Raw genomic sequence first — 18,483 nt, forward strand, 5'->3', positions numbered from 1 at the left:
GCATATGAATTTATATCAGTCCATACAGATCTGTACTATGATCTTTTGTTGATCTTTTTTCTTTTACATGTTGCATTTGAAATTTGAATCATATCCAGCAAAGTCTAAGTATAAATTTATCTTTGTTTGGTGATAGGGGCTTATTCACTTCATATCGCTCCACTTCTTATACATCTTACTAGATAGAACATCTGCCTGGAAAATGACCACCCTTCCCGGCCATATACCTACTACCAAACTAGATACTGTAATAGGCTCCCTACGATTGACCACCTATGCCCACTTCAGGGTGGGAGACACAACTGCTCTAAGAGCGAAGCCAAAACATAATCGTATGAAACGAGATAGGGGGACACTGACTACACAACGACCTCGATCCGCACGGATCGCCCCCCCCACTATTTTCCCTGTCCCTACACAATACACCTAACAACACCCCAACACTACTCACTCCTCCACACGATCTCTAGGTAGATCGCCCTCCTCCTTCAAATCGATCTGTACGACATACCCTCATAGACGACGGTCTGGGAAGGTACTGCGACCACGGAACCACACTTGTTATATACCTATGACCGCTATTATGCTTACTTAATCCTAAAACACTCGGATGCTCTCGGCCCCAAAACATATTGACGCTCAGATCCTTTGAACTCCACCCTATAGAACAGGAACACTTTACACAATGTTATTGGTTAAGTAACAAAGCAATAGGACAAAACCTTGTTTACACCTGTATGTAACCATGTCATCTGTAAAAATATTAATCTACTGCATTATTTCGCTAACTGTTTTCTCGGGGGCCTGCGTGCTCACCACTATCCCTACTTTTCTACTAATAAAATCTTGATTTTCAAAAAAAAATAAAGTGCATAGAGAGTGCAATAAAAAGAGGATTGGTACAATAAAGTAGCCCAAAAACTTTTATTGATCTAAAATACACAATAAAATACAGAATTAATAACCATAAACGTGTTTCACCATAAGTGGCTTCTTCAGAATGGGATAAAGAGTGTTTATCCCTGAACTTTCCTACTATACCATTAGTCGCCTCTATCTCTCTTGTATTTACATATACGGAACGGTCTACACCAGACGCATCCACAGAGGAACTCTATCAAGTATCCTAGACCATCTATTGGCACCCTAGCAATACTTTACTGGACTATCTACCCTTATTTGGCGCAGCCCTTCCATATCTTTTTATATCTATCCACCGAAGGACCCGAGGGGTTTTCCTTCATTTAGGTTGCTGCCTACCTTGACTAATTTTGTGATTACTAGCGCTGAATTATTTTTGTGTTCATCTATTGGTAAGAGAGTTCAGTAATTTTTATCTATTGGGGAGAGAGCTCAGCAATGGCTGTCTATTGGTAAGAGAGCTCAGTAATGGCTGTCTATTGGTAAGAGAGTTCAGTAATGGCTGTCTATTGGTAAGAGAGCTCAGTAATGGTAAGAGAGTTCAGTAATTTGTATCTATTGGGGAGAGAGCTCAGTAATGGCTGTCTATTGGTAAGAGAGTTCAGTAATATATGTCTGTGAGCAAGATAGCTCTTTATTGTCTATCAGTCAGCAAGAGAGTTCAGTAATGGTTGTATGTCAGTGAGAGAGCTCTGTAATGGCTGTCTATTGGTAAAAGAGCTCAGTAATTTCTTTCGGTTGGCAAAAGAGCTCAGTAAATGCTGTCTATTGGTAAGAGAGTTCGGTAATGGCTGTCTATTGGTAAGAGAGCTCAGTAATGGCTGTCTATTGGTAAGAGAGCTCAGTAATGGCTGTCTATTGGTAAGAGAGCTCAGTAATGGCTGTCTATTGGTAAGAGAGCTCAGTAATGGCTGTCTATTGGTAAGAGAGTTCAGTAATATCTGTCAGTGAGTAAGATAACTCATTATCTATGGATTTTGCCCTCCCCCTCTGCCCCCCCCCCCCCCCCCCCCTCCCTATTACTTTACATTTGGGGGCTCTAGTTTTGGTCCTCACACTCCCTAGTGCTGTTTCACAGTAAGTACCGACAGCCATGCTTACAGTGATTTTTATCTTAGTGATCCAGGGAAACAGCTCAGTGGGTTGATTTGAATGATATTTGTTGAGTCCGCACATATCCATAGCTTCTGTCTCATCTGAGAGAGCAAGGAAGAGATGCAGTTAGTGGCAGAAGATTTGAAAATAGGCTCTAAAACCTTTGGCCCTATTGTGACAGCCATGCTGTCCTGTGAGAGTGTTGGTGAGGTCACATATGTGATTGGATGGAGACGGGATGGACGAGTATAAAATAGGAGCTTGTGATGAGAGACAGCGTATTATGTGGAAGAAGGAGCTTGTAAGGTGACAGACTGCAGGGTGTTCTCAAAATGCCACCTTAAAGGGGAACAGAGAATAATCCGGGTAATACTGAGCTTTAGGGGAGAAACTGAGTTAATATACGTGGAGGTTCTAGTAGGGTAAAAATATAGAAAAGTTTGAGAGAAGGAAAGTATATACTAACTGGGAACATGGGGTGAGTAGGGAATGTGAATGTAAGCTAGGAGAGACTAAGCAAAGGGTAAATAGTTAAATTAAATATAACATCATAAAATTATCGAATATTTAGAAAAATATTTTAATATTTTAAATATTTAGAAAAAATATATATTTTAAGCATTTATCCAAAAATATGGAATCATTTAAAAAGTTTATCCAAAATATAAAATCAAAGTCAAACTTAGGGAATCTAGTCTCATGATTTATGATCTTTTTTCTCTGACAAATCTGCCCATGAATATAAGTAGTACCCCCATTAACTAGCATGCGTTCCCTAAAATGTGTCAACAATATTTTAAGGGGTAAAGATATAAAAATAAAATAAAAAAAAATAATAATAATTTAAAACATATAAAAGATAATAACATAATGAAACCTCACACTGGAATCATCAAAAGAAAAAAAAAGTGTCTGTAAAACAATAACCTTATAGAGAGAACAAGTGATTGCAGGGGGCATACAGAGGAGAAAACGCCCCTTCAGTCTATCAATATATTAATATATTTTGCACTGTTAGATAGATTGTTGTGTGTGTTTTATGCAACTTGTGCCAAATCAATGCTTATGTAAAGATGGTTGTTTGTTAACGATTTTTTGTATCTATTTATCTGTGATAAAACTCATTAAAAAAAAAACAGATGGGAAAACGCGTGACACGGTTCGTACCTAACATATGGTCGAAGGCCTTTTTCATGCTGCTTACATCTTCCAGATGGAAGACATGCTGTTCGTGAGGTTTTTTTGACGCAAGATTATTAAGCTCAGTTTGACTGATATCGTCTCCAAGGCCAAAAACGTACACATCTGTAAACATGACATGGATTAATCTCTATGAAGACTCCGACTGTAACACTCACCAAATACACACATTACTCCACTGCCTTTTACGGGTACATTGCATGTTACACTACTGATGTTGCCAACTGGTACACAGCACTTTACATAATATGTATAATGTGACTATGTTATTGGATTGTACGTGACATAGTTTATATAATATACACAGTGTGGCTGTGGTAGTTGATTATATTTTGTACACTTTATTAAATATATTGAATTCTAAGTGGTGTCGTTTGAATTATACAGAGTGTGGTTTATGCTACAGGATTGTACGTGGTATAGTTTTTATAATATATTGGATTGTACGTGATATAGTTTATATAATATACACAGTGTCCGTAGCACATGGGATACAAGGTATAGTTAATAGGTAATAGGTAAAGTTAATTTAGTGTATATGCTGTTGTTGTGCTATATTATTACATATTGTATTTCTGCTACAAAATGTTTTTTTTTACCTAGGAAATCCTCTCGTATATTGTCTTTCATTCCGATATCCAGAAAATGTCTGATGCTGTCTAATTCTACCTTTGGATCTCCACCCATATTGTACTTTCCTAGAGAGACAAACAGTGATGTAGATAACATATTGTAAGAGGTGGAGGCACTCTGAGGAGTGAGATATGTATATTGTAACTCAGAAGAGGTGTGGGCTATCAGTCAGTAAAGGAGTAAAAGGTGGAGGCCGTTAGTCAGTAGAGGACTAAGAGGTGGAGGCTATCAGTCAGTAAAGGAGTAAGAGATGGACGCTGTCAGTCAGTAGAGGAATAAGAGTTTGAGGTTATTACTCTGTGACGTAAAAGGTGGAAGCTCTGTTCTATGGAGGAATAAGAGGTGGAAGCTAGCATTCAGATGTATAAGAGGTGGATGCTTCCAGTCAGCAGAGGAGTAAGAGTTTGATTCTATCAGTCAGTAGAGGAGTAAGAGTTTAATTATGTCAGTCAGTAGAGTAATAGATTGTATAGTAAAAGGTGGAACCTCCATTCTATGGAAGAATAAAATATGGAGGCTATCATTCACTAAAGAGGTATGATGGCGGCTGTCATTCAGAGGAACAAGAGATGGAGGCTATCATTCAGTAGAGAAGTATGATGGAGGCTATAATTCAGAGGAACAAGAGATGGAGGCTATCATTCAGTAGAGAAGTATGATGCAGGCTATTATGCGGAGGAACAAGAGATAGTGGGTATCATTCACTAGAGAAGCATGATGGAGGCTATCATTCAGAGGAACAAGAGATGGAGGCTATCATTCAGTAGAGAAGTATGATGCAGGCTATTATTCGGAGGAACAAGAGATAGTGGGTATCATTCACTAGAGAAGCATGATGGAGGCTATCATTCAGAGGAACAAGAGATGGAGGCTATCATTCACTAGAGAAGTATGATGGAGGCTATTATTCGGAGGAACAAGAGATGGTGGGTATCATTCAGTAGAGAAGTATGATGGAGGCTATCATTCAGAGGAACAAGAGATGTTGGGTGTCATTCACTAGAGAAGTATGATGGAGGCTATCATTCAGAGGAACAAGAGATGGAGGCTATCATTCACTAGAGAAGTATGATGGAGGCTATCATTCAGTAAAGAAATGAAAGGTAAAGTCTATCCCTCTGTAGTGGAGGAAGAAGCGAATGATAATTGTGGGCAGTGAGTAATTATTGCACGGTGTGAATGCTCTTACCATCAGTCATGAGCAGAATGACATTTCGAATGTCCAAGAAGTTTTCCTTGTTTCTCAGGTGCTGCAAAGACAGCATCTCATTCACAGCATGAAGAGCAGCTCGCGTGTTTGTTCCACGTTTATCTTCGTGTTCTTGGAGAATGAGAGGAGATCAGATGGAACTCTTGTTCTGCAACAACACCTAGTCCAATGTCTCCAATCTCTGCAATTTTACTCCCTTTACTAGATTGTTCTTTACCTCTTGTCTCTGTCAATATTATTTTTTATGTAAATTACTCGTTATCAAATTTCAAATGATCTACTATTTTTGGATACATTTTTAAAATGTATTTATTTTTTTGTTATATAAAAATATCTATTTATAAAAAATATATAATTATTTTTTGAAATATTACAATATTTTAAAAGTGTATACAAATATATTAAATAGTTGTGAATTCATTGTGTTTTCCCTTTCTTATTTCATCATTAAATTGATACTCCAACATGTAATGTCTTTATGGGCTTGGATACGAAAGCTGAATAGGCTGAGAGTGAATACATTGGGATCTAGAAATCTACCATTCACACTGAACAGGGCAGGATGCACCACTCTCCGCAGCTTACAATGTAGGCAAAGAGCAAAATTAATGTTTTGGCTAATATTAAAGAGACCACATTGTGGCTGTCAGGCTCTGTGAGGTGTCTAGTTCCAAACCAAGCCATTCTGAGTCTCTGACCCTCTGGAACATTTGACACCAAAATCTGTTTAAAAATTATGGGTAGAAAAGCTAAAATGAAATAATGTCAAAGGACCAGAGAGAGAGAGAGGTGACAAACACACACACATGCTGTTTGAATCTTGGGATTCCTATGTTTTAGATTGTAAATTAGGATTACCAATGGTCAAGCGTCTAATGCAAATTATTTTGATATATGTAACGTAGACGCATAAAAACCATCAGCAGGTGTAACACGAAGAACGTATGTCAGTGCGTTATAGCTGTCAGCATAATATGATTGGCTGGGTTGTTCCAACCAATCACATTGTTCTTTTGCTTTGACACATAGGTTTCAAATCCTAAATCCAGTAGCCTCGCTATACTGCCTTATAAAGGTTATAAAACACCTCAAATCTTCAATCCTGCTATCACTTCCTATCTCCACTACCCAGATATGTTCTATTGTTGTCTGTAGGTGGAAAATAAACTAACACTTAAAATGCAACACATGACACTGTATCGTATAGCTGTCTATCATAGGGGTAACACGATACACTATACTGTTATATGTTACTAGTTATTTCTTACGGCACTAACCTCTATAGGTGAAATCACTAAGTTTTTCTATCACCGCGTCTGCCTCCAGACTCTCTTCATCGGACAGACGTACAATACTGATTGCCAGAGAAGCAAAGGAAATGATTGCATATCGGGGTTCGATATCGAAAGAAGAAACCTTCAGAAATACATTTGTACAGTTCATTTACATACAAGATGTCCACTTACCCTCCAGTCAGCTCCACGGGATACAAGCCTCCATTCTACGCCACATATATTATTATTATTACTATTATTTTATTATTTATATAGCGCCATCAGATTCCGTAGCACTGTACAATATATAACCTCCATCCTGTAATACCCATTTTACCCTCCATTCTACTGCTCTTATATAACCCACCACTGCATTACCCATATATAACCCACCACTGCAGTACATATATATATATCTTTATTCCACTACACATATATAACCAGCTGCTTTATTATACATATATAACCCATCATTCCACTACACCTATATAACCCTCCCCTTCATTACTCATATAAAACACTCTATATATACACCTTGATTCACTAAGCAATGTAAATAGCCACGCTGACTTCAGTTTCCCTAGGGAGTCATTTTAAAGACCAGTAATATTTATCACATGTGGCAGGCTGGCTTCCCCTGGCAGTGAACGCACTATGTCAGAGAAAAAGAAGTCGAAACCAATGACACCCATAAACTCGCTATTTCTATGTTAAATGATTTTTGTATTGGATAGCATGCCAGTGACAGATAATGTGCTATATTTAAAATATTATATAGATCTGTCGCTCTGATTGTAACTGTTGGCAATGCTTCTACAATTGCATTGAGCCTTCAAAATGAGTTGACTATTGCTGAAGCACCCCCTATTCTGTATATATGGGGTGCCACAGATAAAGAATAATAAAAATAAAACATTATGGGATAAATTATTCAGCCCTAAAATATTTCCCCCCCTCTCAGTCCATCACTGTATTTTACCTTCTCAATGAATATTTGACTACTTTCTTTTGCTATCTCAAAATTTGTTTCTCCAACGCTTTTCGATGCATCCAGGAGTAGAAATATGTTCATGGGGTCCCCTTTCTTTATGTGTATTTTTCGTGGTGTGTAATCTGATAGAAAAGAAAGAGCGTTATAAACTAGGAGAGATATATGAGAGAATATACACAAGTGGAATAATCCAGTTTCATTGTCAGTTATTTACACAGATTAACAGATTAACAAGTTATGATTTTACACATACAAATTATGATTTAAAGTAGATCTGTTTTGTTTTCATTTTAGCATTATAAAACGCTTTCACAAAATCCAGCTATAAGCAATTCTATATCAGATTATTTTTATAGAATTTTATTGAAATAAGAGAGGTGTACAAGACATAAAATATGTGTATTCAATATTCAGTAGAACATCAATAAAATGTATTTGAGTCAAGTTGTTTTATCTTTTTTCTCTTCTCCTTTTACTTTTTTCCTTCTTTTTCCCATTCCTTTCCCTTTTATTTATTTTTTCCTCTTTTCTCTCTTTTTTAGCCTTTTTTTCAGTGTGATGTCTCATTAATCGCCAATTATGTTTCAATTTAAAAAAAATTATACATAAAAAAGAACATATGACAAAGTCTGTGGATCAGGAGTAACAAAAAACAATATTAATAAACAAATCTCTATAGTAAGTTAATAGAACAAAAAGGATGAATCAGATCTCTGGGAAAAAAAATAGACATTTTAAAAAATGTATGGGGGAGGAATGGATAAAATAAAATGATGATAAATAAGAAAAATTAGCAATAAATGATGATAAATAAGAAAACAGTATAGTATGCAAAATGGAAATTTTTTAGATGTGGGAGATGCAGTACATGCAAGTTTCAAGCAAATAAAATTACAGAATTTCAAAACTTTGTTACGAAATAACTCTTTAAAATTAAGCATTTTATTAATTGTCAAAGCGCATATGGGGTTTATTTCTTACAATGTAAGTGCAATGTGCAATATGTTGGACACCCCATTAGAAAATGACACATAAGGATTTTAGAGCATTTTAATGGTATTAATAAATACAGATTTAGATAAACTGGCTTTTATAGAATTAATTTTGTACTGTATACCATGTCATTAATTTCCTTTTTTTATCTCACCATCTTTTTGTCTCCCCCCTTCCAACTTCTTTTATATGTGATTTCCTATAATTTTTTAATGGAATTTTTAAATGGAATTTTATATATGCACTTTTTCGAATTATATATATATATACGTATATATATATAAAATTATTTTGTGTTTTTTATGCATTTTTAGATATCTCTTACATATTGTGAATTTGTATTTTTGAACCGTACTATATACCTCTGATTGATTGATTCGTTTTGTTGTTATTTATTATTTTATTTAAACATTGAGTTAGATTTTCCGATAAGATACATTTTAACATTATAAGAAAATCAGCCATTTATAAAGATATATGTTAATGATTAAGAATTTCTCTTTTGAAATATGAAATCCCTCATTTGTGAAATTACCATGATTATTATTTTTATAATGATTTTTATTTTTGATCGAATGAAACAATTCCTGTTCTACATAAAATGCTCCTGATGTCTTCTTCCAATGACTCCATGTTACTAGACAATCAGGTTTTAATTTATGCCTATTATATACATATATAAAAAGACTATTCTGCATACATGCTTTATTCATATATATGGGTTTTTATTTTCATAATTTATTTCCTTTTTAACATCAGGTCCAATTTATATACATTTTTATCTGTGCTAGTATTCTCTCTGTTAGCGATAAGATAAGGCATGAACGTAAACACAAACCGCAAAGACTCTGAACTTTTCAAAGTTCGTAATTTCAGAGATGCGGCTGTGTAAATTGTCAATAAAGTTAACTTTCGTCCCAGCTTGGAACCGTCCGTGCATCATGATTTATGACGTTATGCCCGGCGTGGCTCGCGCATGCAAGTTCACCTGATTTAAAAGGCACGTTCACCTGCGGATTTAAAAGGAAGAAGACCAGGAAAGAAGATAGAAGCTCGAGGGGGCGGAGCCAAGCTACCATGCTGAGAGGTCACGCTCTTAATAAGCCATAATTAGGGCAAAAACCCACCAATTTGACGGTTGGGGGACCTAGGGAAGTGAGCACCAAACCGTGGAGCCCAGACTCAAGTATCGCAACCGAAATCGGAGGACTCTAAACAGGGATAGATCCGAGGCCTACTCAGACAAAATGAGGGAAGCGGCCGATCTCCACACCGCCTGCAGCCACTCATCTGGAGGTCTCCCCGGTACAATTCCTCCCCCCCCTGCCGGTGAGGGATATCCCGGCACATAAAACTTAAAGCTTGAGACACAGCAGCAAAACCGAAACAGGGACTGCCCCACACAGCCAGAACAGCACCAGCAACCATCAAGCCACTGGGACGCAGCTACGATGGCCGCCCAGCGAAGGCCCCAAAAGCGGAGCGCATACGCCCAACCACCCACGCACCCCCTGGGGGAGTTCGACCGGCTCTGCGAGAGCCTCTGGACTATGCTGTAGAAATGTGGAATGGCTTCTCACCAGGCAGCAAGACTAGTGGCTACATGGATTCGTCCAGCGACCCGTCGGCGCCATTATAGGCACCCACCACAGGCATCCAGAAAGGCTGCCAAACTACGCAAACACCGTCGTTCACACTTTAATGGGTGCGGGACAACTAAACCAGCCTTCCATGCCAGCTACTCACCTTACCCGAGAACCGGCGCTCAGCAGAGCTCGACCCCATCCCTCCAGAATGCAGCCGCAAACCGGGGTACCACACGGGTTAACAATCCACTGAATACCGGAGACGGAACCCGAAACAAGGCCCTGCACACGAGTGCAAGGAGGAAGAGCGAGGTGACTAAGCAGCAAGGAGCTCCGACGCAAAGCTGGTGGAGATCAGCGACAATGCTCACTAATGAACACTCTTCCTGGCTAGTGGGACTTTATCCGACGGGCATGGGCTGAACCACTGACTCTCCGCAACCTACCAGCCACAATGACTAGACTTCCACAGGCATACCAAATCATTTCCAACCAGCGGTATTTTTCACTCTTTACATGTTTTTGATATGTTATCTCAATTTTCTGGGCCCTGCATGCATGTATAACCTGCCCATAGGTTGCCCCACGCTAACACGTATGAGAATAGTTACCTACTGTGGTCCACATGAGAGGAGGGCTGACTTCAGGCTAATCCCGACGCCAGCTAATTGGACACGGCAGACTCACCAGACCCAGGATCAGAAACAAGTTATTAACATTTTATAAGTTATGCCATACTAACCCTGTCTTACCTGCTTAATGCCTAATAACATTTTTTGTACCACACATGACAGCTAATGCCAGCGAACTACTACACACACAACTCTCATCCCACCACTAGCTTACTTCATAAATGAGCTGTGCATCATATATACACATAATGAGAGCAACGACACTCACCTATACTGCCTTTAGTGTATATAGTGTCCCCATGCATGTACAGCAGGTTACGTGTTCCACGCTGCGCAGTACCACCCCTTAACAATACTCTGCTAAGATACTTAAGCTCTTCTACAACTACATTACCACATTTAACCCAACGATGTTAAAAGCTAATTATTCCACTGCATTTAATATTGACACAAATACTGTTTAATCAAGCTTGACTTCCACACATAACGTACTCTCTACATCTAAGCGTGCTCACTGACACTACTCATGCTTTATCACCACTTACTCTCACTTTAAATATAAAATGTGCATATGTCTATGTACACCCCACTGCAACAACAGTCTTTGATTTAAGCGAGTGGACTGCCTTTGGGGTACCACGAGCATGTCTATTAAACCTGAATGCATGAAAAATAAAGAATTAAAATAAAAAAAAATAAAAAAAGAAGATAGAAGCTCCTCAGGAAGTCGGATCGACGAAACGCGTTGGCCGCTGCTGAGACAACCCTGAATTTTGGTACAAACAGTCTTTGAAGCATCTTTGAATTATTTCTGCAATTTAATCCTGTGCTTTGAGCTGTGTGCTGTTAAGAGAACGGGGTTGTCAGCTGCCATTTAAGCGATTATTAAAGCACCTTATACTACCCTTTACTTGAATCAACTGGCACGTTAGCCCTTGCACTTTGTTTTTGTGTATTAAGTTTGTGCTGCTAAAAGAAAGCTGCTAGCCATAAGGGGTTTAAGCCTTTTCAGGTTTCATATTGTGAATATTGCACATTTGTGTTTTATGCCATTACCCATATATATATATATTTTTTTTTTATTTTTTTTGACTTTCAATAAATTGTATATTATTTTTACTAATTATCTTTTTTTGTTCTCTCTTTCCATCTTTTGAGATATTCCATGTGAAGTTGTTAATTATAGTGACCGTGGCGCCCTGTTATTTTTGTATGTATATGTATCTTTAGATATTCCAATAAATGGATAGCCCTCCAGGGTATTTTCATCTGAAAGACCCTGGAGTGCTATCCATTTATTGGAATATCTACATCATTGTGCTGGATCAGCACCGGGCAATATTAGTATCTTTACCAGGAGTGCAAGCATTTTTGGATTTTATATGTATCTTTACATTGTGTTCTTTATGGGAATGATTGAGTATTACATACTGTGTTTTTTATCTGATTCATATTGAATTTATTCCCAAGTTGAATACTACGTCTTCATAGCCCATATCTCTGAAGGCCCAGTAAGGCTCTGTTAATATATGAATTCACTTTTTGTGTTTAAACCCTACTTTTTATGGCTTTACTCTTGAGTGACTGCTGTCATCCATTAAGTAATGAACTCTGATGACCAAAAATTATAAAAGTGAAACAGTGAGTACATTAAAACAATAAAAACTTGGCATTACTTTTTTTTTGAGGGGGGTGGGGGGAATTAAATAAAACATGTAGCCAAAAGTTTGATACATAATTTTACCATGCTAAAAGTACACAACATGACAAACACTTTAAATGTATTTTTTTTTTTAAATCAGTTCTAGCATTCCAGTTTATCAGACATAGTTCAGCAATATAGATTAAAAGAATACTTTTCGTACCTTCACCTAACTTATCCCGGTTTGCAGATTCAATATTTGCAGAGAAGGAGGACGAAAACATCTCAGCCACTTCTTCTGGTGTATCGTACGTGTACCACTCTGTGGATGGACAGTATCCAGACAGGTGAAAGTTCAACTTCAGAATTCTAATTTTATGACTGGTGGTTTAAAAACAAGAAAGAGTTAATTTTCAAGGTATACAGTGACTATAGAGTGTTGAGGAATTGGATGTTGTAACAGGAGGCTTGTATTCTCTATTTAAAATATATATATATATATATATATATATATATATATTTAATGATTGTCTATCATGTGTATTTTATTTTGTTTTCCATTCTTCTTCTAGTCCTGTTTTTTTTGTTTCTTGTTCACATTTTTGGTTTGTATCAAGCTGGGGTTCTCAAGGGCCTACTGGTGGTGCACAGTTGAAATTATGAAATGACCACTAAGCCCCTAGTGGTAAGTGGTTTTGTAAGTCCCTAAACTGAAACTGTCACTGGCCATTTACAACCTGAGTGGATCAGTAACCAAATCAGTGACAAATAAAAATAGGTATTGTGTTCAAACCAAAGGAATAGACATTGCTAGGTTCATCAATTAACTGCGGGGGTCTGTCGTCCTCCAACTCTTGAACATGGATGGGGGCTGTGATTGGAGTTCTGTTAATACAGGTATTCATCCATAAATATTTCCTGCCCCATCCTCCATCATGTGGTCAGTGAGTTGTAAAAATGAAAGATGTATGGTGGGTTGAGAGTACCCCGAGCTATTCTTTGTATATTTGAAAGTATTGGAAGGTTCTGCAGAATGTTCTGTCCCCTGGAAACCAGGTCAATGGAGTCCTCAATTCACCTTGTTATGGAAACTCAGTCAACTGATGTGTCTGAATTCCCTTCCATAGAACAGTGGTCATGGTTACCCATGACCAGGCCACCTGCCCATGACACAGGCTGAACTAAGAATATGTTAATATTTTCAATAAGAATGTGAAAGCAGTGATCAGACCACTAGAACTATCCACAGGTGGGAGACATGGAGAAACTACTTCTGAGTTAATTAAGCTGCTATAAGGGTGACTCTTACTGAAGAGGTGCCTTCTCTCTTTTTGGAAGGTCTAAGTGTAGGACAGAAAACAACATTCTGGAACACTGGACAGACTCAAAATCAAAATGCAATCCCAGAAAAAGTGTGTGAATACTTTCAACCAAAGAAAACTATTACATTTATTTTGAAAATGTGTGTCTAATTTAATTGAAAGAAGTTTTTTTTATAACACCAGCTGAGCAGTTCATAGAGGATTTCTATACTCAATTTGCAGTAAAGTATTGCACTATAGTTTTTCCTCTTTACCCATCTTTCAAGATTTGAAGTAAAAGGAGACATATGAGGTAGTGAGAAGAGTCCTCCCCACGTATAAGGATCAGGACCATCCATTTGTAGGCTCTGAAAAGTGTGAGTGAATTTTTAACTTGATGTATTGGCATTGTACTGTTGCATGTGGTTTACACTGTTATTCATATCATTCATTAATATTAATAATATTGTATTATAAAGACTGCATACCTCAACTGAAAAAAACATCATCACAGCCATTGTTGTAGCTGTTTGAAACCAAATAGTGGACAATGTTTTTCTGACATTGAGGAAAGCTGAGATAGCAAGTTGTTTATTAACACTCAAAAGCTAGTCCTTATTAGATAATGATCTAATTACATGGACTTCTCAAACCACTTTAGCTAAGACGTGAAACAAATAGAGTTTGTTGATTCTGCCGAGTTATAGAAAACTAGGAATTCTTCACTCAAACTATAGACTTCTATCTCATGGTGAATAGCTAGACCTCTTATCAGAAACATAAGAGGGGGTGGGGGGTACTAGATAGTTTGACTGAATTTAAGTTACAAGGATATACATTTTAAAGTATATCTTTAATGCAAATTATAATCATTATATTGATCTTGATATAATTTTATTGCATAATAGGTTTAGATAGTTTTGGTTTTTTTAGATATATATCTAAAATATATCAAATATAAATACATTTTTTACTACTATATAAATAATATCAATACATGTAGTTATAGAACACATTTATCACACATATATACTTTGGATATATTTGTGGTCCTATAATAATTGGTATTGTCATATTAATATACATACTAATAATTGTTAATAGTTTTAATATTAATAAAATTATAATGTTTTCATCATTTTTAATATTTTTCATAAAATATTATTTTTAATATTTTGTTCCACAATTAGGCAACCAGCACTTTGATGGTAACTTTCATGAAGGTATTTTAAAACCAGTATAATGTGAGCATGCACTTTGATGCCCTGCACCTTCTTCACAATGCCTTCCGGAGACAGTTTACTTTTGGACATTGAAACATGACTCTACTGGCTCTGGTTTCCTTTGTCAATATGACCCATAGATCATTTGACCTCTCTTCAATTAAACAATAGCTGTATTTATCCTACCCCTGCACGAAGGTTCAGCTCCAGACCAATACTTGTCCTCCATGCATATTCTTTCACTTGATCCAAACATTTTAAGTCCTTTCTCGCATTCGTAAGTTACTTTATTAAATACATTATATGAAATTCCCATTTTGGTGGTGCCTATTGGGATCCCAGGGTTAGGACAGAAGCCTCCTGTGTAGAGAAGGAGAGAGAAAGGAAATTAAAAGGGTGAGATGCATCTTCGTGGTTAGTTACCATCTAGTTTCATGTTACCACCTAGTCGCCATGTTACATTTATCTCTACCCACCTAGCCACCATGTTACTTTATCTCTACTCCCATAGCCCCATGTTACCTTTATCTCTATCCACCTAGCTCAATGTAACTTTATCTCTACTCACCTAGCCCCATGCTACTTTATCTCTACTCACCTAGCCCCATGTTACCTTTAACTCTATCCACCTAGCCCCCATGTTACTTTATCTCTACTCACCTAGCTCCATGTAACTTTATCTCTACCCACCTATCCCCATGTTACTTTCTCTAACCACCTAGCCCCCTGTTACATTATCTCTACCCACCTAGCCCCATGTAACTTTATCTCTACCCACCTAGCTCCTTGTAACTTTATCTCTACCCACCTAGCCCCATGTAACTTTATCTCTACCCACCTATCCCCATGTTACTTTCTCTACCCACCTAGCCCTCAGTTACATTATCTCTACCCACCTAGCCCCATGTAACTTTATCTCTACGCACCTAGCTCCTTGTAACTTTATCTCTACCCACCTAGCCCTATGTAACTTTATCTCTACCCACATAGCCCCATGTAACTTTGTCTCTACCCACCTAGCCCCCATGTAACTTTATCTCTACCCACATAGCCCCAAGATTCATTAATTGTCTTCACCTACCCCTCGTGTTGCTTTTATCTCTATCCACCTAACCTCATGTTACCATTATCTCTACCACCAAGCTCCCTGTTATCGTTAAGGTCTACCCCCATGTTACCTTTATCTCTGCCATTTTCACCTTTACCATGTTAATTTTATCTCTATCCGCCTAGCACTATGCTATCTTTATGGTCCCTACCTACCCCAGTGGTAGCTGTATCTTTACCCACTTAGCCTTATTTGTCTTTATGGTTTTCACGTAGCCTTGTGTTGTGTTTATGGTTTCCCAGTTTGTATTAATTGTTTTCACCCAGCCACACGTTGTCTTTATGTTTTACTAGTTTGTATTTATGGTGTCTGACTAGCATAAGCTTTGTTTTCATGGTTTTCACCTTCCCTTGTTTTGTCTTTCTGGTTACCATCTAGCTCCATGTAATGTTATGGTTACCATATAGTTTCAAGTTACGTTTATTTATATAACCTAAGCTTGTGTTTTCTTCATGGATACCACCGAACCCATATTTTCTTTAGCTTTACGTTTACCTCTCAGAGTCCTTGTAAGGTCTCTATTTAAGGTTTATATCCACTAAAATCAATGCAACCAATTAGTAGTGTTTTATTTGTAAGGCACCAAAATATATTTAATGGGAACAGATGGTATACATATAAACCGTTTGTTTTTATTTCTTTTAGTCTTACCATAATCCTCACATACTGTTGTCCTTCCACTCCATTTTCCATTTTGTTGACATGTACGATTCTCTGGTCCTCTCAATTCAAACCCGCTGTAGCACTCAAAATTCAGGACATCTCCCACGTAGTATTCAGATTTAGAAGGAAAATAGTCTCCATCCTCTAATATTTTTGGACGTGGACAGCGAACAGCTAGACATGAGGCAAGAAGAATTAACGGGAGACATGGACTCAGGTAAGAAAAGGTTTTTCAAAGTTTAAGCAGAAAACCCCTGCAGTGAGATTAGTGTTATAGATATACAGTGACAGAGCAGTGATATTGATCCACAGAGATATTACAGCAAGTTCAGTTTTAGGCTTTTAGGTGTCCTTCGCAAAGCTTAGGAGTCATGTCCCCCCTTACCCATTAATTATTATAAGTATTGAATATATAAAGGAAAATATACAAAATATTTTTTTATATTTTTGTTATTATATGTTGTAATTTTGTAATGATTAAAAACCTTGCAAATAATAAAGTGCTAACCAAAGCAGGAAGTGGCTAAATCATATCAGCCAATATTAGCTACCGTACTACTGAGCATATCCCAGAGCGGTTTTACTCATTACTTGATATGAACAAAACTACTGAGCAAGCTGACGAAGGCCATAGTGTGTCTCTCTCCAAGTTTCAGGGTTACAGTAACAGACGAGGGAGGGGTGTGCATCTTCCCCAGTGACATTACAGCCCTACAGACATGCAGTGACACAAAGGGAAGAAGTTACCTTTGCAAACGGCTGGTATGTTCTCTTTAGTCCAGTGCCCATCAAATTGACACCTGCGTATGGGCATTGGGTCAGGGTACATTCCTTTAGGACATGTGTATTTGATACTGTTTTCTTCAGTAATCAAGACATAGCTTCCCCCAGAAATGCTCACTTGGCTGAGATCACATTGAGGAGTCGGAATGGAGATACCAACTGGAAGAAGAAAGCAAGATGGTACAGAGAAGAAATAAACGTTCATGGTAATCCAACCGTGCAAAATCTGAAAAGGCAAATACTAATATTACCCTCTCATGACACCATGCAGCAACCACCACCCTTCCACAACCATCACCACCCTCCCACAGCCACCACCACCCTTCCACAACCATCACCACCCTCCCACAGCCACCACCACCCTTCCACAACCATCACCACCCTCCAACAGCCACCACCACCCTTCCACAACCATCACCACCCTCCCACAGCCACCACCACTCTTCCACAGCCACCACCACCCTTCCACAACCATCACCACCCTCCCACAGCCACCACCACCCTCCCACAACCATCACCACCCTCCCACAGCCACCACCACCCTTCCGCAACCACCACCACCCTCCCACGGTCAACACCACCCTCGCACAGCCACAACCACCCTTCCACAATCCCACTTCCTCGATATTTCATGTAATTGAAAGAATTCCAATTTTCATTACGTAACATAGCCGTACAGCTACATTATTAAACCGTTATGACTAGAGTTGAACAGGTACCCCATGTTTAATTATTTAGCAATCATGCAGTCACACAGTTATTTCTTACACGGTTAGGCCTCGGTTTAACCTTGTTGCATTATTTCATATTTTTGGATACATTTTTCACATTTGTTTTTTCAACATATTAAAAAAATGTAATCTATCATATATAAAGAAATATGTATCTATATATAAAAAAATCTAAATATTAGCAAATGTTAAAAATTTTCATAATATTAAATTGTTTTTAAAAATCTAAACAAAAATGTTAAAACATTTTGAAAGCTTAGCCAGCAATATTAAATTGAGGCGTCACTTAGGTTGATAAAGCACGATATGATACCAAGCCAAGCCTTTCCCGGTAGGATCACCATGAGGAAAGCTGACAAAAGCCTGGGACAGGCTGGCCAGCGTTCGGCAAGATGGTCTGCTGATTAATCAATACTGAAAGTGAATTTTTTTGCTTAGCATGGCAGAGGTCTGAACTACAGGATTGCTGGAGTTATAAGGCAGGATTTACTGTGAGG

The 18,483-nt window shown here is 37.8% G+C and overlaps 1 protein-coding gene across 1 annotated transcript in view; it reads right to left on the reverse strand.

Moving 5' to 3' along the window:
• Positions 1-18,483, reverse strand: part of LOC134572484 (complement factor B-like) — a 47,979-nt gene that overhangs the window by 23,280 nt on the left and 6,216 nt on the right. The window contains exons 2-11 of the mRNA XM_063431473.1: positions 17,220-17,414; positions 16,461-16,646; positions 14,888-15,061; positions 12,401-12,499; positions 7,313-7,446; positions 6,337-6,475; positions 5,039-5,170; positions 3,816-3,914; positions 3,184-3,321; positions 2,023-2,117 (exon numbers count right to left, since the gene is read on the reverse strand). Coding sequence (XP_063287543.1) covers positions 2,023-2,117; positions 3,184-3,321; positions 3,816-3,914; positions 5,039-5,170; positions 6,337-6,475; positions 7,313-7,446; positions 12,401-12,499; positions 14,888-15,061; positions 16,461-16,646; positions 17,220-17,414 — 1,391 coding nt within the window. The remainder of the gene's footprint in view (positions 1-2,022; positions 2,118-3,183; positions 3,322-3,815; positions 3,915-5,038; positions 5,171-6,336; positions 6,476-7,312; positions 7,447-12,400; positions 12,500-14,887; positions 15,062-16,460; positions 16,647-17,219; positions 17,415-18,483) is intronic.

This window comes from Pelobates fuscus, chromosome 9 (genome assembly GCF_036172605.1).
Source record: "Pelobates fuscus isolate aPelFus1 chromosome 9, aPelFus1.pri, whole genome shotgun sequence".
NCBI lineage: Eukaryota > Metazoa > Chordata > Amphibia > Anura > Pelobatidae > Pelobates > Pelobates fuscus.